We start from the raw sequence: 25,303 nt of genomic DNA on the forward strand, positions 1-25,303 counted from the left end.
AAGGCATCACACCTCCTTCAGAGAATGCTCACAAGATCAGTGTGTAAAATAAACAAAGACCCCAAGTGTATGCAATTTTAAATTAGTAACTGAATATCCAGATTTGCTCTTAATGCAATAAGTTTTTTTGAAGCTTCCATTCTTTGCCTGGTCCCATACTTTACACTGCTGCTGTTCTTTATACCCTTTCAGCATCTCTTTTGATTTGATACCTTCTCTGCTTTATTGGCTCCAGCGCAGCATAGGTGCAACATCTTTGTCCCAGCGGTTGGAATGGATGATCACAAGGGTACATAATCCTATTTGCTGCAGGCCTTTCAGAGAAAGCATTGCTTGACTAATCTCATGTACAGCCAACACAGTATATTGTTTACTTTATCCATGTTGCTTTTATTTGTTTTGCATGATTGTCAGTTACAAAAAACAACTGTTACTCAGATGTATTAGCCCACAATAAAGACTCTTTTTAAGAATCCAGGCACATGTAAAACTAAACTGGAAGGTGTGTTGCTTTGGAAGACAGCTAACCTTTATGTGCCAAGCCTACAGCTGGCATAACAGAAAGACTTCCACCTACTGCAAATCTAAACAAGGTGTTAACATCTGTCTCAAACGTTGCCAATGGAGAAAAAGACTTTTGCATCTACATGCACAATTTTCAGAGTAAGTACTACGAATTCACAGAGCTGGGAACAACTGGGAACACTTAAGTAATCTGGAACTGCTACTTAGGGTATGGTCGCGCATCTGCTTTTATGGTGCTTCGGGTTGTCATTTTTATTTTGGGTGCTAAGGAAGATTTCAAATTAAAGAAATGGAAACAAAGAAATAGTACAAAATGCACCTTACAAAACTGAGCCTAAATAACTCATAAATGATCCAAGGAAAAGTGAAGCCTGCCTGTGAAATGCAGCCACTCTCCACTTAAAAAAAATCCCATCCAGAACCCTCTCTTCAGCTAGCAGACAAATCAATAAAGCAGCAGGGTCTTCCTATCTGTTATCAGTTATAATCTGGTATAATGACTTTTGAAGAAAGCCATTGAAAAGTTCCTTTCTAGTTTGCTGTGAAAATGAAACTTCAGTGTACAAGGGCTCCCCAGTTAACTGGGTAGGGGTGAAATCAGTTCAAGATCCCGCAGACCTCCTACTGGTGCAATTTCTAATTGGCTTGCCGCTGAAAGAAGAATTTAATTAGCATTACCATTCTAATGGTAGTAGCTCTTCAGAAAAAAAAAATAAATAAATAGTATTAATATATAAAGAAGTAATACACAAAAGTATTTGTTTTTTTAAGAATGACACTCCATGAATTTAAAACTTAAGCATTCTTCCCCATGGTTTCATCTGTTTCTAAATTATGTAAGGTCAGCCATTACACTCAAACTTGAGGTGCACTCCCTTCCCTGTTATACGCACCTATCATTACTAAACATTGCCAATAAGACCTTTGCTCATACCTTTATCGAAAATACTCAGGAAGCTTAAAATGGAGTTTTGAATTTCTACTGTAATAACAGCTTGAGAAAGTTACAGGACACTCAAATACAATGTAAGACAGATTGCATATTTCATACCTCCTTTATTTTTGAGGCATAAATGCAATCATAATTCAAATGCAAACAAAATTGTTAAACTTAGTTAAAATTTCATAACAATGAAATTCCTATTAGTATTCTTGGCAGTGCATCTTTCATAGCTGCCATCATTAATCTTTTATTCAATATATGCAGCTTCTAGCTTACCTTCAATGACGTCCTTCAAAAAACAGGTGCACAGAGTTTAGCCTCCTCAGATCTGCCCAACAGAGAATTTTTTCCCTTTTAACACAGAACAAAGCCAAGGTTTTTCCATTTTTCAGTAAGTTTCCCTTTGCCTTGCCCTCAAGATAATACTGGGGCGAACAAGTTACTCTCCAGCTATTCTTAGCAGCAGGAAAGACACTGCTACTCTAAGCTGCTCTTGAGGAGACAAATATCTATCAGAGCCTGGAAATCCTGGACAGGGCAATACACAGCAGCCATTTTTAAGACATCCTCTTATCTATGTTAGGCTGAATTTGTACATAAAATCATAGAATGTCCTGAGCTGGAAAGGACCCACAAGGGTCATCGAGTCCAACTCCTGTCCCTGCATATGACAACCCCACAGTTCACACCATGTATCTGAGGGCATTGTCCAGTCTCTTCTTGAACACTGTCAGGCTTGGGGCTGTGAAACCTCCCTGGGGAGCCTGTTCCAGTGCTCCACCACCCTCTGGGGGAAGAACCTTTTCCTCATGTCCAACCTAAACCTGCCCGGGCACATCTTCCTGACATTCCCTCAGTTCTGTCATTGATCACCAGACAGAAGAGCTCAGTGCCTGCCTCTCCTGCTCCCCTTGTGAGGAAGCTGTAGCTGCCATGAGGTCTCCCCTCAGTCTCCTCTTCTCCAGGCTGAACAAATCAAGTGACTGCAGCCGCTCATCATACGGTTTCCCCTCCAAACCCTTCACCAACTTCGCAGTGCTCTTCTAGACACTCTCCAGTAGCTTGTAAATGGTATCACACAAAAATACTTGTCAGGACCTAAAAACAGCATGCAAGCTGCATACACACAGAACTGGACATCCTGGTCTACCTTTTAATAGGGATACTAGCTCAACAGTACCACCACAGCAGTTTCAGTTCTAGTACCGGTGTGTCTGTTGCTAGCTGAACGTTATCTCTTCCACCACAACTTGCTTCGTTAGTATTTTTTTTTTCTGCCTTACTTGTCATCTTATCTCCTCGTACACAGTGCAGCACAGAGCTTGATAGCTGGTTGACAAGTCAGACCCAGAACAAGGACAATTCCAGCAAACCACCTCCACATCAAAGCAGGTTGAGCAGCCGCAAAGTGCTTTAACCCGCACTGCATCAATTCAGCAATCAGGTAAGCTACAGCAGCAACAACTCACTGGGAATGCTACCTTCACAGAACGTTAGTTTAAACTTTCGTTGCACACCAGGTGTCACTAACCACACCACTGGCCAAACTTGTCAACTGGTAGCACCTCCCAGCACTGGCCTCGTGCCACAGTTCTAAAAGAGTGAAGAATTTGACACCAGCAGAACACACAAAGTCCTGCTCCGTCACGTCTCTGCCTCGGACACCACACGAGGAGATGGCCGTGGGTCCGAGGCCGCCGCCGCGACCAGCGCTTTCCACCACGTAACTGCAGCCCTTACGGGGCACCTACGGCTTCCGGCCCGCACAGCCCTTTCCCCTCAGAGAGGCGGTGAACACCCCGCCCAGCACCTCAGCCGTGCTCTGGGATCGCTGCTCCTACTCCAGCTGCCCCAGCCACCAGCGGGCTGCTGGCGGCGGAGCGCATGCGCACTGCACCGCGGTGTGGGCGGCTGCGCGTCGGCGGGGAGCGTCGCATCCAATCAGCGGGCGGGGTGTGTGCGCGGCGGGGAGGGCGCAGGGGCGGCGGGCGGGTAATGTTGTTTGGGAGTCACCTGACCGCTCGCGCCGCAGTCGGGCCGCAGCCTCTGTGGCAGGAGTGGCCGAGTCCGAAGGAGCGGGGGGAGAAGGAGAAGGAAGGGGGCGAGGCGGTGACGGCGCTGCCCTCCCGCCGACCGGCCCGCGGGTAAGGGGGCCCGTGCGGAGCAGCGGCGGCAGGCGCTGAGGTGAGCCGAGCAGAACCGTCCGCCCGTCCGGTGCCCGTTGGGCTGAAGGTGTGGTGGAGGGGGGCGAGGGCAGCACCATTTCGCCGAGGGGGGGGTGGGTGTGGAGGAGGCTGAGCCACGTTCATGGGGGTGCTGTTATTCAGCCGGCCGCCCCCCTTGCCCCCCTACTCTGTGGCGCGTCCTGGCAGGGGGCGGGCGTTGTCGGACCCCGGGCGAAAGCTGTGAGGACGACGGGGTCCGGCCGGTGGGGCGAGGGAGCGGCCGCACTCGCGGGGGCGCCAGGCCGGCGCAGGGCGGTGGCGGAGTCGCCCTGTCAGCGCTGGGCACCGGGTGGCGGCCGGCTCCCCCTCCTCGGTGCCGTGCTTGAGGTATTTCCCCCCCCCTTCCCCCGAGGCCTGTGCCCAGCGCTACCCGCGGGGCTGGGCAGTCAGGCTTTAGTCAGCGTCTCGCCCCCAGTTTCCGCGGGTGCCCGTGCGCTCCGGTGACACAGGCGTGACTCTCCCACGCCGCGGTCGCTGGCCCTGTGCGAAAGGGACAGCTCAGCTCTGCTGGAAGCCTGGCGGTAACCCCGCTTTGCCTGCGTGAAACGTGCAGCTGGGGTGTTTGTTACCCTCTGTGGGAGCCGGGGAAGATTTATTTTAGACTGTAAACAGTGAGATCCAAATCCTGTCTGTCTTGTTCTGTACAGTGAGATACTTGGCATGCTTTGAGGCATGCTGAAAATTTAGTAATTAAAAGAATCATCACGTGCTTTTCTGTCGAATTATATTTACGTTCTCTATTCTAGTATGGCAATGTAACAGTAATCCCAAATTCATCTACAGCTGGGCTCTCTAAACATTTGTTGAAATAAAAGAGGGAAAAGCAAACGCTCTAGCAGTAAAGTGAAGATAACTGTATATACAATTTCATCATGGCTATAACTTTTGACAGGCTTGCTAATTTGAGGCACTTTCAGGAAGGCACTTTCACTGTGTGAAAAACGTATTTGACTGCAGTAATTGAATAATTGCAACCAAAAAAACACCGTAGATTAAAGTTATACAGCACTCTGAATACTTTAGTAATGGAGTCAGTTCCTTAATCTCAAATATTATGCTACACTGAGGAGAAAACAAGGGTATCTTCCTGTCAAACTTGTTGAGTCCAAATTAAAGTAACTAAGATATGCCAAATCTTATTTCATGGTTTATGAGTTTAACCTTAGAGGTTATTTAAATGGTATAATTACTCCGGGATGCCCTAACATATATAAGTCTGTGTGCATGTTAGCAAGTAGTAAGTTGCAAAAGTTGAAGACTTGCAGAGAAATAGTTGTCACTAAAAGCAGAATACTCACACTGTATGCTCTTCAGGAGGGCTTCTTTCAAGCAAACTCTGTTGAATCCCTGAGTATTTGTGCTCCTTCAGATGTGCTTCCAGAGTATATTTCCTAGTTTAATTTAGTTGGAAAAAAGAACCTGCTGTTGTTGTCCAGTCTTGTCTTGTGCAGTGAATGAAGGCACAGCAAGTGGGATATTTGGCCAGTTTCCTTTGCTAGCACAATCCTGATTCTAAGGAGAATGCTAAAGTGAAGGTTTAACTTGCGTTTGTTCTGGTTTTGAGAGTTTTATACTCAAAATTGTCAAAGATCTTGGTGTGCTAAATATTTATTTGCATTTAATAGGTTTTTTAAATCCTTATGCTAAGGATATTTTAAACAGTAATAAAAACCAGAATTGTCTAGTATTAAAAGTCTGATAGTTTGTATCAGGTGGCACTGTCATTGAGCGTAGAATAGAAATGTCTTTGTATGTGGGTTACTTCTGTCTCCAGTAACTTTGCCCTGTGGTTTAGGGAAGCATAGCTCAACAGGTCTCCTTGTCCTGTCATTCCCTCAACACCACCCCCTCCCCGCCAATCCTGGTCTTATAAGACGAGGTGTTCATACGTATTCTTCATATATTTAATAATAGATCTGTCTTTCTCCCTGCACTGGGCATACTGGTGTGAGGGGGAGGAGTGGTAGGTCAGTCAAAGGATTCATGGTTGAGTCCAAGTGCTGGCATTTTAGTTGTCCCTTAGAATTTGACCGCTGAAAATTTCATGAGAGAGGTTTTAGGGGTACAAAAAAGCTTTGTGTTATTTGTAGCGTAACTCCTAAGTCCTGTTTACACGCAATCCTTAGTTAAACCATAGGTAACATGTCAATTGATGCAAATGTGGCTAGGAGCAAAGCTTTATGTGAGCAAAAAGTAACTACTGAAACAAGCATTAGATTGTATGAATTCAGCTTAATATGACCACAGTGGGGATAATGTGTGAGGACCCACCTGCCGCTTTCCCTGCTCCCCACCTGCAGTTCAGAGGTTAGCAATGTGGAAAGAAAAAAGGGTAATAGAAAGGCTCTCGTTCCTTTAACAAGTTGTAGGCTGTGCCACAAAAGTAACTCCCTCTCCAGCAGTATGCTGTATTTTTCACTTAAGGCCCCTTTGAGGGTGGACAGTTGTTTTGCTCTTCTTAAGTAACACGAAGGAAAACCTTAGTATTTTGGATAAATGTGAATTAGCAGGTCAGAGTAAGGCTCAACTGACTGGTCCACTACTGAAGCTTTAAAAAGAAGGGGGAAGTGCACTATGAAAGGCAAATTGACTTTAGAAGCATTGGTGAAATACAAATAAATTAAGTATAATCATTAGACATACATTGGAGAGTGGAAGAGGTAGCCTCCGGTATCAGTCAGTCAAAGTGCCTTTAAATGACAACCTGCATCTTAAAAGAATATTCAGCTAGTCTTTAGAATCACATTTAAATAATTTGGTTATGAATAACTTCATTTGAGCTGTTAAGTTAACCTTTGAAGGTGTTTGGATTCCAGTCTTGGTCCATTGACTAATACCTTGATAAGTACACAGATAGCACTGTTATCCCTGTGTACCCTTCTTTTAAGATCAGTATTTTCTATGGTGCCATCTCAGAAACACTTATTTACATCACATGTGACTTGACTAGAATTATCATTTGAAGTCTGGTCTTCTGCATCTTTTTTTCTTTAATATATAAATATTGCCAATTCTGATGAACCTATGCTTTTCTGGTTTTGCATAAATGTTTCTGAAGTTCTTCCTGATTTATGTCTGAAATATTTGTAGAATTTTGTTTCAGTTTCACATGCTGTGAAGAACGGTTGTGGAAACAAATTTGAGTTAAAAAGCTAATACCAGAAACAAGATTGTGAAGATAATTTCCAAAAAGTATTTTATTTGACTTGCCAAATTATTTCCTTCTCAGCTCTTTCAGGTTCTTGTGTCCTTCTAAGTTAGATACATTAAAACCACAGATGATTAATTTAGTATTCATTAAAAAGAGTTTGACATACATACTTGTGAATGGATTCTGACAGTCATTAAAACAAAGTAATTCATGTGGTTTGTTTAACTGTGTCAGGGAGTAGAATATGTAGCTATAAATGCAAAGGTATTCATCCTTTAAGTAAAGGCAAGAACTGACAGTAGATGTTAATTGTCCATACTTTACATTGTACCAATTTACCCCTTATCCTAAGTGAATATTTTATTATGTAAAGTAGTTTTTATAAAAAAAAGTACTAGTATTTTTGGGGTGTTGTGTTTGTGGAGTTTTTTTTGTTGTTGGGTTGTTGTTTTTTTTTTTTTTTCTTTAGATGAACCATGCATTTCAAAGGTCTGTGCATTGTTGTTTTTCCAGAGTGACTGTTTGAATGTCAGCAGAATTGAAGGGTTATTGGTGGTGAGATTTTACCGCAAAGGAGTCTCTGAAATCCCTTCAGTCCTGTTTCATATTTTAGCACTGAAACAAACCCAGTCCCACAGTATGATTTTTATCCCTGTTCCAAAAAGTAAACAATAAGTGTTGTGTAAAATAATGTTAAACTGCAAAATAGTCACATTTTTTTTTCCTGGTTTTAATATGGACTGTGTTGTGTCATCTTCTGAGGGAAACTATTCAAATCTCTGTTCTTTGGAAAATTTATATGATTACACAGTATCCATCCTTTTTTTTTCCTTTAAAATCCCAACTAGAATCTGGAGTCTTGTGACTACTAAGAATTTCAGGTCCCTGTTTCTCCGCCCTCCCCACACCTCAACTTCTCATGTAGCTTGCAAATGTTAAAAAAAGTGGACACTCAGGCTTAAAACCTGGAAAACAAATTAAGACTCTCAGTGCAGACTTAGAACTTGCCAGACTTCCCGTGATTCTTTTTAATTTTTGCTTGTGACTTGACAAGAGTCCAAATGCTGTGGCAAGAATTATGTTGCAGAAATACAATGTAATAATTTTTAAAGAGCTCATTTATGTAATTAAGCTTGAACACTATAATCTAGGTGTTTGAACTAATAAGAATACAATTTAGAATTTTAATTATGAATGTGCTAATCATCTGAAGGTGCAACTTTTTTTTTTTTTTAGAGGAGAAAGCATTGTTCTTATGCAGCAAAGCTGCCTTTTTTCTTAATTGCTTTTTTCTTTTAACATCTTTTTGAACTGAAGATGGGGAGGCAGTAAACATTAATGCTAAAATGCCCGTTCATTCCTTGTCAGCATAACATGAATCAGCAGCTATTAACTGCTGTAGGCATTCATCTGTAACATAACTTTATTTCCTTAAAAGGAGAGGTAGCTAGGGGCAAGGACATAGATATAAAACTTTAGAAAAAAGCCTTTGCTGTGTATTTTGAATAAACTGTCTCTTATCCAAACTGCCGTGTTTTAGCAGTACTAAATGATAGCGCTCCCTTTGTACTTTAAATCTGTGGATGGCAGTTTTGTTTTTTTTTTAATAGAATAAAGTAAATGTAAATATCTCCCTCAATAGATCAACTTTGAAGTCAGGAGAGAGCCCAGAGTTTGTTTTTTCCAAGCTATTTTTTAGGGCTTGATTATGCCTTTTTTCTAACTGTTCAGGAATTTAAAGTGTTCTGAGAGTATAGATATGCTACGAGAGTCATGGTAATAGAGCAGAACTTTATTGTCTGCCAGGTGTTAAATTAATGTTGCTAATTTTGTCGTGATGGTGATCACAACTGAAATTATGTCTAGATGTCCAAGTTCAGCTAGCTCAGATAGTAATGATGCCAAAGCTGTGCTGCCTGCAATTACTGAAGGGGAGTGTCACTGTGTGCTTTCTCCTATTGAAAGAACTTTACCATGTACAAGTGAGAGTTACTGTGATTCCTACAGAGGATTGATATCCAGTGTGGTATTAGTGGATGGTGCTTCACTAAGTAAATAAAGACTAAGGAAAAAAGTTTTGTTTACTTTTTCAGTAAATTGGGTGACTTTTGAACTGGATCATTTACAGGAAATTTATGGTAGCTGAAGGTCAGGAAAAAAAGCCTATGTGTAGGCTGAGTTGATTGCAGTGGTAGAGCCACATAATTGATACGTGAGTCTAGGAATAAAATATTAGCTCTTATTTTAGAAATATTTTAAATGGATTTATTGACTGATGGATAATAAGTAAAAGGCTGTTGCTCTTTAAAAGCAAGCACTGACTTGATAGGATGTAATCTCTTGTAACTTCTGTAGCTCATGTATTTTTTGCTTGGCTCTTGCTAGTGCCATTGCTGTCTCAGCCGAGCTTCAGACAGAAGAACCACAGGTCAATTTGTGCTGGCTTTTTTCCCCATTTGCTATTAAGTGTGTTACAGGTGACAGTAAAAAAGTACAGTCCTGTGTTTTATTTGACAGTGAGTCTGTCACAGTCACTAGGTTTGGATGCTGGACTCAATTGAATCCAAATGCTTGTGGCTTGCCATTGTATCTTGGTGACCATTAGATACTGGATTTTCTTTTCCAGGTCCTTAGATTTACTACCAAGAATTTAGATTGTAAGTTTAGCAAGTCAGCTATGTTTTTCCTGAAAATGCAACCTTTTAAGTAGTGAAGGCATGACCATTATTGATTTCTGTGGATTTGTGTGCTCTGATTTCATATTTTTAAGGACACTTGAAACAGTCAAACTTAGAATGTTCAAAAAGTATTTTGGTAAACTCATGTGCAAATCATAGAGGTATCATAATGTAAATAGAAGAAGCAGTGACAGTGATTTGCACTCTCAAACCTGTATCTCAGTTTTAAGTGCCATTTTAGTATTCTTTGACTGTTTGCCTTAAAGAGTCTCGGAGCCTATGGAGCTCATTTGTGTGACTCATTATTTCTAGCTGTGTGTTTTCTTCTAATGCTACCAGTGGATCTTTCGAGTGTCAACTGGTCCAACTTCTAAAGCTCTTTTTAGCTGTAAAGCACACCCCTTTGTATGTTGAAATATTACCCTTTTCAGTTTTTGTGGTGTTTGAGTATAAAATAAAGGACACTGAATTTACCAGTGTGTTAGCTGTCTTATTGTTTTTCTAAGTTATTCTGTGGTAAAGTTCCTGGCAGCTGTCCTAGGCAGACAGGGACACCTCCAGCTGTTATTTTTAACTTCTTTGTTCAGAAAGAATGATGCAAGTATATGATAAACCAGCTATAAGCATACGTAATTGGTGGCTTTTGACTAGTTTTATAAGTTATTGAAAAGCTTAGTTGTAAACTGTTTGGCATTTTGGGGGATTTTCTAACATGATGCAAAGTGCAAGATACTGTAAATCTTCATTTAAAGTCTAAAAATGTTCTTACTATTAATTCACTGCACTGAATAGCAGTTTGTATTATTTATTTAGTCAGTCTGATTTTTATGGTCCTGTATGTTTGGTATTCATTATTAATAAAATATTTTGGACAGAGCATCAATGTTTTAGAAAGTCTCTACAGAACTCTTTGGTAGTTGTCCAGTGGGCATCTGGATAAGTGGTAATGATTTGGAATAATTGTTGCTGATGTTAATATTTGCAGTGAGCTGATGGGTGGTACAATTGCTTTATTGTTCCAAGGTTTTTGAATGTTGTCTTAACATCTGCATCTTATTGCGATTGCTGCTGGTTAGTCATATAACTTTCGTCTTTAAATGGGATTTGTGTCTGTTTTCAGCTTTTTACAATGACAAAGGACTTAATCATTATAGCAGATTTTGAAGTTTGGACTCCACAACATAAAAAGGGCAAATGCTCATATTGAGTGTTTTATGTCAATATATATACACAATGTGTTTTATTGTCCTTTGCACAATGGGTAGAATTATTCCTCAGCGTTAAATACTTGAGAAAATGGTACTGTGTCAAATCCTGACTTATGAGTGGTTTGCTTGGAAGACCTATTGTAAAAGTCATTTACTGTTTATTATTGTCATAATGATATATATAGTATATTAAAATCTATTATATGTATTTACACATATAAAAATATATCTCTTATGTGAAATGCAATACAAAACTCTTTTCAGGACTATGTAATTGTCTGAAATGTCAGAGACGTACTTAATCATCAGGCAGTTCTTTTGCCCTGTCATGAACGTTGGAAGGTAATCTGGTTTTTGTGTATGCTTTTGTCAACTTCAGTGACAATTTGCTCCTTAAAATCTTCCTTCACCTCTTGCGTGACACTTTTCTTGTCAACCACAGGATGTTGAGTGCAGACTCTCAAATGCTGCAGAGGTACTGCTGAGTATGAAAGTTAATCTACCTTATGCCAGATTTATATGTGTGTGGATAAGAAATACATCACACTGAGTGTTATCCTGATATGTTCCTACTCTTATGCTATCTATTCAAATATTGTATTATCTACTGTTATTTTCTTTCAGTAATTTAGCAACGCAAGTTCCTTACAGCTTTACCTAGTCTCACCCATAATGATAATCATCTTTGGAATATGAATATATATTTATATATATCTTAGTATTGAATGGGAGGCTTTATAGTTTACCTAAAGATCTACACTAAGTGACTCTTTTAAAGCAGAGATTGTGGGGGAAGGCAGTAGAGGATCATTTAACTCATGTTTTATTCTGCAGTCAACTAGGAGTTAAAGAGCAGTAATTGCTACCAATCCTAAATAATCAGGTGAGCAAGCCTGAAATCTAATTTTAAACTACCTTATGCTTCCTATACTTCACAGTTACCTTCATGTCAATAATATAAGCTAATGAATAACTTTAAATGCATGAGAAAAATGAGTCTTGGGTAAGATCTGTATTTGCCATTGAGGCTTGATAGGCATCTTGCTCTGATCTCTACTCTGTATACTTAAATGTATATTCCTTCTTAAATGTTGTTGCAGTGCTAATTTTCATTACGACAGTAAGTATTTTATATGTTCTTTGAAAATAAATATGTATATATCTAGTCAATTAAAAGTACAGATCTCTAAATTTCCTGGAGGTGTAATTTTGCAGATATGTGGAAGGCATAGCTTTCCTATTGGATCATATACTACTAGGGAGAAAAAAAAAATCAGACTTAACTTCACTTTCATGAAGCAGAATAAGGATTTATAGCCAGTATTTAGGAGAAAATATTTTCGCCCTTAGGCAAAACATTTTTAAATCTCAGATATCACTGTCTGATAAAGTATGAAAACTTCATAGTAACATGATTAGTTGTGTTTTCAAAGCAGAACCTGATTCATTCAGCTGCAAGTGTTCCTTTATGTAGTTATTATACTAGCATGTGTTTATATACTTTCGATCATGTTTTTTATTTTCCTCCCTTCAAGACTATGTTGTTACTAGGTGCACAGAATTTCAGGTGAGAGGAATTTGAGGAAAGCTCTTATACTGACAGTATACTGACTATTTTGAGACTTGGAAGATCTCTTCGGACTCCTTAATTTTGATGGTACCTGCTGTGTCAAATGTCCTAAAGAATATTGTTGCATGTTTTTGTTTCTTAGCATCTTCTGCATTCAGTAACGTGGTGGGTTGTTGATGCTGACTTAGTGAACAGTGATTTAAATGTAAGGTCATTTATTGACTGTTGGAATGCTTGTACAAATTATCTGTGCTTGCTTTTAGTTTTCCTTAAGTGTTCATTTTAAAATAAAAATAGCATGATAGAATAGGAGTTTTAGTCTGGCTTGCAAGGAAATAATTTGTTTTATCGTTGTTAGTAGTGTGCCTTTTTCTTCTTTTAGCGACTTGTTGCTGCTTTCATTTGAGGGTGGGGGGAGAATATGATAGATAATGTTTTTAGAAAATTAAATTATGTAAAATGGACACCTGAATTGGGAAGAAGAATGCACAGAAGGGTCTGTCTTTGTGAGACAGTTGCGGTTATAAAGGTTCTTTTAAAAGCACCATTGATTTTTTTTTTTTTTTTTTTTTTTTTTTTTTTTTTTTGTCTACTTCATACCTTTTCACTTCTTTGTCCATTCAACCACTACTTTTGAAAATTTTGGAGTCATCCAAGGAGCAGTTAAAGTAGAAGAAAAATTAAACAGTTTACATAAGAGATATTCTTTTTGGTACAAGAGTGTTGTCGTTGTGGAAATGTGCAGAATGAATCTACTTATGGAGGAGTGTATTTTGTACTCGCATGCTGTTGTGGAAAATTTAGTTGGCTGTTATTACAAAAACTATCAGAAACGTGGTACCATGCCTTTATTATGCAACTGGCAAACAGAATTAAGACATTCACGGATTTGACCTCTGTTCGTACTTCTCTGAAGTGTTACAGTGGCTACACTTTCCCTTTCCTGTTTGCTTTTTGTATTCACCAGCATTTTCAGTCTTCTGGTTCTTTTCCTTTTGATTTCTCTCTTTATGATGTATGACAGTAATTAGATTTTACAAAGAAGACTGAGAGAAATTTAGTGTTTGGTTTGTGTAGTGTGTTGTTTTTGTTTTGTGGGGTTTTTGGCGTGTGTGTGTTTTGGTTTTTTTTCCAAAGGTTCTTTTAAATTTTGAAATGTTTAATGAAATGCTGCTTTTTGTATTTTGGATACCTGAAAAAATCTTGCATCTTCTTTAAAAATAGTGGAGACATAATTTGACTGAAATATTCACATTAAGAAGTACAACATTGTATTGTATTGTAGTGTTAAATTGAGTTTAGCTCAAATCAAATACCTATTTTCACTTCATAAGAAACAGAAGGTAGCTTTTCAGTGTAGAGACCTAATGTATTTTTGGCGGCAACAACATTGAAAGCTCACTATCAGTACTTTATGTAGGCTGCATGCTGTTTTGAAACCACATTGTGTGCCTTGGAGAGCAAGTGAAAAGGAGGTTTGACTGTTCTCTGTGCATATATGTATATACACACACACAAACATTTTTATATATATGTATATATATACATACTCTTCTTCCTTTTAACCTTTCATGCTGTGGAAGTCTAATGAGCTGAATTGGATATTGGAACTGGCTATTTTGGGAAAACCCAGGAGCTGCATGTGTGATACATGGATTGTCTGTCAGATGGTTGGGAGAACTTGGGACTTCAAAAGAAAAAAACAAAAAGAACCTTTGAAGGCCTGTCTGTAACTGTTGTCTCCCTTATGAGTTTTGTCTAAGTGTTCATCCCAGAATACATCCTTATCTTTAATACTCCCTGTATTTCCCACCACCCTGGATTTAGTCTTCTGTTTTGTGCTCTGTTCCTTTTTCACACTTTTTTCAAGCTTTCTGGTAACAAATAGACAGTCACATTTTATTAAGCTGTGTGTCCTGTAATATTTGAGGAATATGATAAGGATATAGAGCAAACAAATTAGCAATACATAGTTTATATTGCACGGCTTAGATCTCATAAGCTATTATGTGAATACCTGTTTCACATGGAATTATTCCATAATTTTCAGTTAAACTGATTGAAAACTAAATACCAAGTAAACAAATCTCTGTAGTCTTGTCATTGGGTATATGAAAACATTTAAAGTGTATTTTTCTTCCAAAAATAAGCCCTTTAGGGTTAACGCACGTGGGATAGCTGTTAGTCATTGGGAATCTGATTTGTATAACTTTTTTTTTTTCCTCAGATCTTTTATTTTCACAAAACAAAATCTTGCATATTTAAGCAAATGCCCCATAACAGCCTTACTTTCTTTATCTTTGCCAAGGTATGATCTGTACATTTTTTGGTAACATTGACTGAAATTGAGCGCAAAATATTCCACAAGGGAGTGGGAAGGGCAGATAATGCTGATGCTCTGCACTTTGTACCAGAGTCCAGGCTGACACTGTGCTACTACTGCCATTGGAAATGTGGATCGAAAGATCACTAAAAATGCCTGTATCCCATGAAAATAACTTGAGTAGTGAATAACCAGGAGTATAGCTGGCAGGGTTGTTTGTTGTTTCCCTGCTGTGTTTAAAAATGGCCATGCCCTCCTCCCTGCTGTGTTGTGAAAGTTTCCCATATTTGAAAACTGAAGCTTTGCATTGGTGACAGTTTTACTGTTGTTGGAAGCTGGTGTATCATAACAACCTCTGTTGAGCAATATCATGATTGGGTATTCCTGTGTCAGCTGAAGTGAGTCTGAGCAGCTGTGTTCAGTTACAGTAACTCTTGGGTAGAATAGATGAGTGTAATCTAAATGCTCTGTTTGTTAACGCTTTTCCTAGTAATATCATGTTCTTCCTGCAGGACAGTTCCAAGTCTTGTTATGTGGTTTCTTGAACAAGCTTTAGATGCAAGGACACTTACTCACTTACTAGGCCTTTTTTTAAAATAAATTAATTAAAAAAAAAAAGAAAGGCTTAATTCAAAGAAGATAGGAATTTAGACATACAGTGTGAAGATCAGACTTGGAAATGCTTTTAAACTTTGCACTCTCTAGGAGGGCTGACCACTCCCTAGCTTGCTTCTATTTTGTTTTTTTGGTTTTTTTTTTAATACTAGGAGTTGAGGAATAGCTTCAGGAAACTTTTATAATATTTAATGTCAAGGTTTTAAATATCATACAACTTGTAATGTTGTTTATTCTCTAATACTGTTACTTCAGAACTTTGCTCTGTCACAAAAGAGGTTTTGTTGCCGGGTGATCTGAATTAAAGTGATCCATTAGGAAAGGAAACTTGACAAGCATGACAATTAAAATAGCAATGAGCAGGAGAGGGAAGAAAGGCTGCACTAGGTAGCTGAGGCAGGTGGTAAATAGGAGAACTAATCTGCTTTAAAAACAAAACAAAGCACCAAGCTACTAGAGAAAATTAGAATATTTTACCAGTGCCTGATTGGTTTAACAGGCAAGCTACTTTTGAAAGAAGGTAGGACACAAATATTTTATTCTGTACTGGGTGAATCAGTAAACAGAAGTAGCTTACATAGTATTTTGGTGAGTTCTGGCTTAATGCATCTGTTTTTTATTTCTCTTTACACTTACATAGTGTTGGAGTCAGAATATACTGATAAGTAAAAACGAAAGCTTAAAGAATTTGTGTTACAGTGAAATTATGACTCTTAATCACTTGCTAAAGAAAATTCTGTTCTTTGTTGCTGAAATCACATTAAATACTCATGCTTTTTTGGTCTATGAAACTACTAAAGCGTTATTTTAAGATGTATATGTTAAGGTCTGAGTACTTCAAATGCTCATAAGCATGTATTTATGTATTAACATATATGAAATATGGAGTAGTAATCTTAGTCTTAAAGAATTTGAATAGGCAATGCATGTTTAACAGTTTGCTTATTTTTTTAGCATCAACAGGTTCCTGTTGGATGACACTTTTCACATGTACAACTTCTTTTTTCTTCTTCCAGATTTGAAGAATAGAAGCATGCTTTCCGCTGAGACTTACACTACTACTTGTGATACAGAATGTCTCTAAGTGAGAAGAACAGTGTGGTTTTTGCATATGAATCTTCAGTACACAGTACCAATGTACTTCTCAGTCTTGATGATCAGAGAAAGCAAGATATTCTTTGTGATGTTACTATTTTAGTGGAAGATCAACGATTTCGGGCTCACAAAGCTGTGCTTGCAGCTTGCAGCAGTTACTTCCTTTCAAGAATTGTGGGTCAGGTGGATGCTGATCTTATCATCACTTTACCGGAAGAGGTGAGTGTCACTCCCTTCTGTATTTTACCTGCCAGTGCTTCCAATCTGTTTTGTTTAATTCTGTTTTACAGTAGGCTGGTGGTGCCTAACTGAGAAGGTAAGAGAGTTAAGAACAGAGGAGAAGGAATTTCTAAGTTTTAAAGCTGCCGTTGGTTGAAGGAAACGCTGAACAGATCAGAGTGTATATGACAGACTGTGAATGCTGTCTTGCTGAATGTATAGGGGATATCTTTTCAATTAAATATATATTACTTATAAAATCATGCATCTGATGCAAAGCATGTAAGTTTGTCAAAAAACAGCCCTTAAATGGTAAAGTGGTATTACATAACTAGTCCTCTTATATGAAAAGAGAATACATTTGGAGTAATAAATAAACAGAGCTTAAAATGGTAGTACATCTAAATCAGAGTTATTAGGATTTGGTTTCATACATTTGAGTAGTACAGCTGTGCTTATGTTGCTTGTTTGGTGCTTAATGCTGGTAACAATTTTCTTCTGCTCAGTTCCCTATCCTTTTTACACACTGACAATTAGCAGCATGTTTTTTTCATTGTGTTTTATTGCTTTTAAGGCTGAGAAAATGTATTGCAATTACTTGTTTTATTTTATATTTTTTACTCCTAATATACAAATTCTTAAATCAGATTGAATTTAAAGGCATTTAGCGGGAATGAGCCAGAACCTGACATCCATAGGAAAGAAAATTTATTATTGCCTATCCAGAGCATCCAAGACATTTAAAGAGTCCAGTTCTTATTTAGTTAAAAGACACATGAGGCAAGCCACTGATTGGATTTTCATACGAAATGCTGTGCTTGTAGGTGAAAATTAAGAGCCCCCATGTGCTCTGATTGTGTCCAATGATAGCAATAATCTGAAGAGGCGGTTTTTAAATAATCAATGGCTTCCTGGGAAGCATTTTATGGTAATCAGCTTGGGAGGTGGGAAATAACATGCAAATTGTTGGCAACTCAACTAGAATCATTAACACTGGGGGAAAGGTGCACATCAATGAATATTTATAGTGACCTTGGAGATTACGTTATAGACTTCTGCATGTACAAGACTGAGTTGAGTGTTAGTGCAGAGATTATGTGTTCAAACCGCCCGTACTTCAGTAAAATAGCTGCTTTGCTGGCTTTGTAAGGTTGAGATAAGCACAATGATTCTCTTGTTACCAGAATCTTTCTAATTTTAGAGAAAACAAAACTAAAATGGATCAGGCGGTCTCTTTAAAGAGCTTCTGGGGTCTGTGCTATTCTCTGCTGATCAATTAATTTATTACAAAATTGTTACAGCACAATGCCACTGTGTCACTTTTACTCAACCTTCTTACTGTGCCTCTGTGTTCATTTCTTCTTATGCTTTTTTTTCCTTAGTGGCTTAATATGTTGATAGCCTGAATGCATCTCAGATTAAAAAAAAAATAAAATGGTGGGAGCTGGTGTAGGAAGGCAAGTAGAATACTCCAAAAACATGATTTGGAGTAAAAGAGGGACAGTAGTGGCATGTAAAACTTCTGTTGTCAAAGAGAGGATTTTGCTTTGGGATAATGAAAAAAATAGTACATCAGAGTTGGAGAGGGGAAAAACAGTCTATGGTGCAGAGCAACTGTGTTCCAATGGACCCACAAAATAAACCTGAGTTAAAAGAGACCAGAGTTTGTGAAGAAAATGGAGGAACATGATAATCCTAATATTTATTGCAATGTAGACTTAAGAGGACTCTTAAATCAGTAATGCTGAATTACATTAAGAACTGAATCCACTGAAGCAACAAGCAAAAGTACTAACAATGAATCTCATCTTTTAATCATTAAATCTGCTCGCTTCGTAAAAGCATTTGAAGACTCAGCAACTTAAGCTTCTCTTCTGGGAACTGCTAAATATTTTGAAATGAGTCAGTTTATGAAGCTACATATTTAAGAGAGAGGCAAACACTGATCACCTGGTTTGACATGTGATTTTAATTTTTTTTAACCTTTTTCGTCATCCGAAGTACTTGAAGTTTAAAGATACCAGTCCACAATGTGAGATTGTAAAATGTTTTTGTATAATTATGATTTTATAAGTACTTCTTATATTGTAAAAACCAACTACCGACATCTTCATGTCCATTCTGTGTTGTTTTTCTACCAGTGTTTTTACTCTGTAAGTCAGAATTTCAACCTAAATACGAATTAAATGACTACTGCAAGAGTTGCTTTTCTGGGTCAGTCAGACCAATCATCTTCTTGTGTTCTGTCTTGTTTCAGGATAGCCAGCTAGAAATGTGCAAGAGAAAGTGAAAGGAATAGAGAATGGGTTTTTTTCCCCTCTTGATCCTTCAATTTTTTAGCATTATATGGAAAGAACCTACAGTTTTGAAATATCATTGTGTTTGTTTTGTTTAGTTTCGTGTATGAATATCACTTGTTTGTAAATCCACTGTAATGATTTATTGAATATACTAAGTTTGAAGACTTCTTGCCAGGTTACGGATAAACTGTCTTTTACACTTCATTTCCCCACATAATTAAGGATGAATTCATGTGGTGGTTGTAATCAGTAGTCTTTTTGTTTTTCCAGAGCATATTTCAAATGTCATTTTAAGAATTCCATACTTAAGTTATATGAATTTTTGCTAAATGCCTCTGTGCAGATCTCTTCAAGTTTCTTTCATGTGGTGTTTGTATTCTTTAAAAAAAACAACAACCACTCACTAAAAAACAAGCCCTCAACTGATTCCTAAATTAAATTGCATTCGTAATGAATTACCTTGCTGGCAGTAGAATTCAGTATAGTTAATGCATTAATATAGTGCTTTGTTCAGGATAAAGTCCTGTTCGTTTGAGTGAAGTAGGGGAGCCTAATGTGCACTTGAGTTTAAGTAGTAGTCATGGGCATATTGCTTTGTTCTTTCAGAGAAAGGCTAAAGAAGTGTCATGTAATATGGTGATCTGTTCACAACTTTCTACCAAATTCCTTAGCAATTTTTTTTCTATGTGTAGATGATCTTGTTCAGTTTGTAATGACATAGTTTTGTTTAACTCTGGATTCCCTGTTAGACAGCTGTTCTGCGGTAAAAACTGAGGTGATAATGATGGAAATGTTCAAACAAAACTGCCACCTCCAAAGAGGCTTTAAGCTGAGAATAATTTGGTTTGGTGTACAGTTGTTTTGGTACAAGTCTTTTCATCTGTGGGAAGAAGAAAGGAATCGGTAGCTGTATAATAAATAGTAATGTGTGGTCAAATTCCATTTTTTTTCAGACTTTTTTTTAATATCAGTGATGCATAGGACTGAACAAATAACAGTAACTGCTCTTTAAAGGAAAAATACCAGCAGTATTTTGATCTTATTCTATGGTAATTCGTTTACAACTTGAGTTTGAAAGGTATCTATGAAATTGGAATCTAGTTACTGGTTTTCAGTATACAGCAGTATTTTTTTCACTTGTTAGTACTGTATGTTCAGAACATTTTAGAGGCTGATCACTGTGAAAAGATAGTTGCCATAAAATATACAGAAAAAACTTGCATTAGAAGATTTGTTTCAGAATGAGTGTGGTCACGTTTTCTCTGTGGAACAAATCTGCTGCATTTGTCTTGTACTCTGTCCTACTGGCATGGTTTGCTCACAGGTAAATTTGGGTTCTGTGTGTTTCTCTATTTAAACGCATATTCACCATACTTATATATATATATCTATAATTTTTTTTAATAGGTGACACTTAAAGGATTTAGTCCTCTGCTTCAGTTTGCATACACAGCTAAACTTGTTCTAAATAAAGACAATGTGTCTGAAGTTTGCAAGTGTGCTGAATTTTTGGGTGTACACAACATTGAAGAGTCATGCTTTCAGTTTCTCAAATTCAAATTTTTGGACTTCAAATCGGATCAGCAGGAGTGTCCTAGGAAGAAGTGTTGTACACCGCATTTTCAGAAAACAAGCCCTAAAATTGGCAATGTGGACGATGGAGACCTAGAAATAGATGATGAAGCAGAGGAACTTTTAGAAAAGGAATATATGCAAACTCCTGACACAAAGATCTGTAAAGATGAAGAAAATGCTAAATTGTCACCTGCTGTCCAAGATAATGCAAATCAAACATGTGATCCTGTACACGTAGAAAGGGGTGGTGTTTCCAGCTTATCTTCCCAATGTCCAAAATATAGGAAATTCCAGAAAGCTTTCGGAAATGACAAAGTTCATAATTCAGAGACTAATTCCAGTATTAAAGACATTCAGGTGCCACCAATTGCAACTTTTATTGAGAAGGACATATCTGATAATGATGTCATACAAAAAGCTCAGGAGTGTGTACCTATGCAGCTGGTCTCAAAATGTGAAGAGACTCAGGTAAAAATGGAAGAAGGGGAGGAAGACATGGAGAAAAAGGAAGAGTCAAAGAGAGATTCTGTGACTCAGAATGTGTCGTGTCCTGTGGAGAAAGTGGATCTCGCTGCTTTCCCCGCACATTCTGCTGCACCTCATGGACTCAACTCTGTGTCTTTTTTACATACTTACGAGCAATATGGTAACTTGAATTTCAGTGGTATGCAAAACAACACAGTCTTAGCTGAAAAAGCTTTATCAGGTACTGGAGTTGGGAATGACAAAATTGAAAGTCAAGATGACGCACCGTTGAAGGTTGATTTGAGCACTAGAGAAGCCACTAACATTACATCAGCTGTTGATCGAAGCAGTGTGGAGAGAGAGGTAGCAGAACATCTAGCACAAGGGTTCTGGAGTGATATTTACAGCACAGATCAAATGCATTTACCACCTGCAGTTCCAAAAGAACGCTTGGAGCCTGTATATTCGGGGAAGAAATCAGAGTGTCCGTGGCTGGGTATCAGGATCAGTGAAAGCCCTGAACCTTGCTCTCAGCGAACTTTTACAACGTTGAATTCTGTCAACTGCCCCTTTATAAGCAACCTTAGTACTGAAGGAGGCTCCAACAGCTCTGAAATAAGCAGTGGAGATTATGCTCAGGGACAGCAACAAGAACAATGTCCCTATAATTATCTAATAACTTTGGGAGAGGATTCAGAAACTGACACCGAGGGAGACAGTGAATCCTGTTCAGCAAGAGAACAAGAATGTGAGGTAAGAACATCCTGGTGTATCCTTTGCTTCCCTGTCTCTTAAGTCCCTATTCAAAAACCTAATTCTGAGTCTCTGGGCCAGGGTGGGGGAAGCTGAAGGGGAAGGAGAAAGTGGAGGCTGGGGTTGCTTGTTTTAAAAGTCTGGAAGATTAACCATTCAAAGGTTTATATGGCAGATCACTGTTAATTCAGGGAGACTTATGTTTTGGTAGGGTATTAAAGTGGTGGATGCTTCAGTATTAGAAGACTTCAGATATTTTTCTGGAACAGCTTTATCAGAAAAGGTTGTGACCAAGGCACGAGAGTTCTTTTTTAGAATTATTTTGTCTATTTCAGTTAAACTTTAAAAATCTATACATTTATTGCAACCTTGTTTAATAGGAACTTAAAAGTTTTCTTGTGTTTATTCTGAGTTGTGGGGAGAACGTTGGAGGTAAATGATATTTCACGTTTAGTGTCAAATGAAAATTTAAGTTTTCAAGCTGGCTTCAGTAGCTGTGTATTTAAGACTGTTTTAATAGTATTGCCTTCTCTAAAAAATTGGGTTAGATTTGTTCCTTCAACAGCAGAAATTATTTAGCACTTTTTTACATCATTGCTTTGGTAGTGTTTTGGGCAGGTGCCATACATAAGTAGTATAATCCCAAAAGATTTTACTACATACCTAGAATGATTTCTGTCACAGTTCTTAGAATTGTAGTATTGCAGTGTGAATCTGTGCATGATGGGTCATTTAATGCCATGAAAATTCAGTTGTTTTTAAAGCACTTGTTTTTTTCTTTTTAAGATGCAGGGCCTTACTGAGACTTATTCTAAGTGGAAGCTACCATCAATATAGAAAGTTGACAGGCCAAACAAAGGGCCAGAATTGTTTCAATACATAATTGCTGAGGGCAATACTGCCTTTTTTGTTTTTGCCTGTTTGTCACCAGTGTTAGCCAAACACAGAAAGGGTTTCTTTTTGCTTTTTAAAATAAATTAAGATCTTTGACCCCTCCAAGATAACATACTCTGCCACTTAATATGCTCAAAATGTAAGGATTAAAATAAAGGGTCTTTAGTTGGATATTTCATAAAATTATTTTGTAAAGGTAAAGGTGTTTTTCAGTGTTAATCAGGACTTTGTGATCTGCGTATGTTTCAGAAGCTCCTGCTTCTGTTGCTCAGGTGTACAGACAATAGCAGGAGCCTGGTTCTCTCTCTTCTCCAGCGTTAAGAATTATAAGACAACTATTGTAACTTCTATATTTTAAGTAAATGTCTTTCCTGCAGAAAACTATAGGTATAAAAATGTATGCAGGATACTGTCTTAAGAGCAGCTATGGGGAAACTTTAGGCTGTATTAGTGATTTTTTGACATGTTTTGTGTATTGCCTAACGAAAACTTATTTTCCTAGAGTGTATCGCCTAATTGCTTTGCTGCACACAGGGACAGATTTCACCCTACTCTGAATATGCTTTTGAAGATCTAGTGTAAATTTGCAGAGTACTCAGTTACTTTGCCTGTGCTTGAATCCATCTAGTTCAAACTGTGGGGTTATATCTACCTCACCTGATGGCTACATTAGCTTGCTCTTGTCTCTGAGATTCAGGAAGAAAGATGAGTGGTGTGGTAAAGAATGCTTAAAAAATTGAATTGGCCTGTTGGTGTTTATTTATATCAGTTTCACCTTTGATTTACGACTGTATCTTACATCCTAGGTAAAACTGCCATTTAATGCACAAAGGATTATCTCACTTTCCAGAAATGACTTCCAGTCATTTCTGAAGATGCATAAATTAACTCCTGAACAATTGGACTGTATTCATGATATCCGAAGACGAAGTAAAAATAGAATTGCAGCACAGCGATGTCGTAAGAGAAAACTTGACTGCATACAAAATCTTGAATCTGAAATTGAAAAACTGGTATGTATAAATATTCATTACTGTTGACTTGAGTCTTTCTCTAAACATTTTGAATGGATGTCTGGCAGTAGTTTGAGAGTGAGGTGGTTTACTACTTTTTGTACTTGAGATCAGAAAACATTATGTGTCTTGGATAACTTCTTGGTAGCAGTTCTAGATTTTCTGTGCTTTACTCTAAAGTACACACATTTTTCCTTCTGTGGACCTGTTTCCCTTCAAGTAAAAGTGCATTACAGCATAATTTCTGGTGAACGGTATTTTTGAAGCCCATCAGCATTGTGCTTAATTGTACTGGATGATTCCCAAACCTTCATACCACTCTGCTTTGTTTTCTACCTTCTTACCTTTTCTTGCTTTGTGACTTTGTTCTTCAACTTGTGGTATTGCTCATGATCAAGTTTACTGTTGTGCAATTGTTAGTTGTGCAAGTATTGTTCTTGTAACATATCAACATGGGCTGTTTCCCAAACTGTTTCTTGAATCTCAAAAATGAGACCCTTGCAGAAAGGCAGAAGACATAAAAGAATTCAGGAAGCTGCTTTCCTCTTTAATAGTTGTATCAGGATTGTAGCTGAGGATCTGATGCATCCAGATTTCTCTACAACCATCTGTTTATATTTTTTCTCCTTTTTAAAATACAATAAAAATTTAAATATGTAACTTAAATGTGCATTAAACAGCTAGGAACATATGCAGTCATTTATGTTGCACCTTTCTACTTACAACTTCAGAGTGAAAAGGAAACTAAAATTAGAGCAAAGCGCCATGGGGTAGAAACTTATTTTCCTGAAGTGCTCCCTCATGTTTCACTACATGCACTTCTTCAACAAATGAGAGAGATTATGAAGGAAGGCCTGCAGTGCTGTACAGCCCTGATGAGTTCCCAGAGCAAGTCATTCAGTGTGCTGAATGAAGATGATACTCTGGGAGGGAAGTCAGGTGACCGTGTTAATAAGAGCTATTTTATTTTGACTAAAGAGAGAAGTTTCATTTGTGACAGTGCAGAACTGTCATAGTGTCATTTCTGTTTGTTATGTAACTTTGTCAAGATTATGCAACAGTTGGGGGAGGGGGAAATTAGAGCCTCATCTATAAGATTAGACCTGTAGTTGACTAAGTGACTGATAATCATAGTGCTGTATCCTTTCTTCTGTAGACCTGGGCTAGAAGAGGCTGAATGTCTGCTGTTTGACAAAGATCACTGTGCAAGGTCTAGACAATGAGTGTTGAGAATTGTGAGGTGAGGTCTGAGTTATGAATCATACTCTAGGCACAAAGGTGTTCTAGTTACTTGTTTTTTCCAAACTGTGCACGTAAGTTTCTTCAGAACTTCCTGAAATGACCTTGTGTGGAGCTGTTGAGCGTGTCTGACAGCAGCTGATGTTATGCACCATCAATCTTGTGTAGGTTGTGCACAACTACAGAAACTTTAAGATCTGTCTAGGTGTAATTTCCAGGTGGGTGGAAGAAAGGAGACATCTCTGAAAAGCATTGTGTGGCACATCCAGGATGCTTCATGCATGATGACTCCTGCATCGTTCCTTCTTCTATGGGTCAGTCACGTGTCTCAGACCTGTAGGTCTTTGATCTTTGCATGGTATCCTCTGTAATGTGGCTTTGAGAGAGGATAATGTAGTGTAGCTATAGTTTGAAAACACTGGACAAGTTTTTAATACTCTGTACTATAGCCTGTTAGGAAATATTAATGGGTTAAATTCCTCATCCTGACTTCCAATATGTGCAGCATGTTG

General features: G+C 38.1%; 1 protein-coding gene across 2 annotated transcripts in view; it reads left to right on the forward strand.

Moving 5' to 3' along the window:
• The first annotated feature begins 3,439 nt into the window (after positions 1–3,439).
• The window catches only part of BACH1 (BTB domain and CNC homolog 1), a 28,669-nt gene continuing 6,805 nt past the window's right edge, over positions 3,440–25,303 (forward strand). Inside the window, exons 1-4 of one of the 2 annotated variants that reach the window (XM_065066051.1) lie at positions 3,440–3,652; positions 16,255–16,552; positions 20,260–21,645; positions 23,346–23,552. In XM_065066051.1, coding sequence (XP_064922123.1) covers positions 16,313–16,552; positions 20,260–21,645; positions 23,346–23,552 — 1,833 coding nt within the window. In that variant the 5' untranslated portion in view covers positions 3,440–3,652; positions 16,255–16,312. Of the gene's footprint in view, positions 3,701–16,254; positions 16,553–20,259; positions 21,646–23,345; positions 23,553–25,303 lie in introns of both variants that reach the window. The other variant, XM_065066054.1, reaches the window with a different exon arrangement.

Source organism: Columba livia, chromosome 1 (genome assembly GCF_036013475.1).
Source record: "Columba livia isolate bColLiv1 breed racing homer chromosome 1, bColLiv1.pat.W.v2, whole genome shotgun sequence".
Classification (NCBI taxonomy): Eukaryota; Metazoa; Chordata; class Aves; order Columbiformes; family Columbidae; genus Columba; species Columba livia.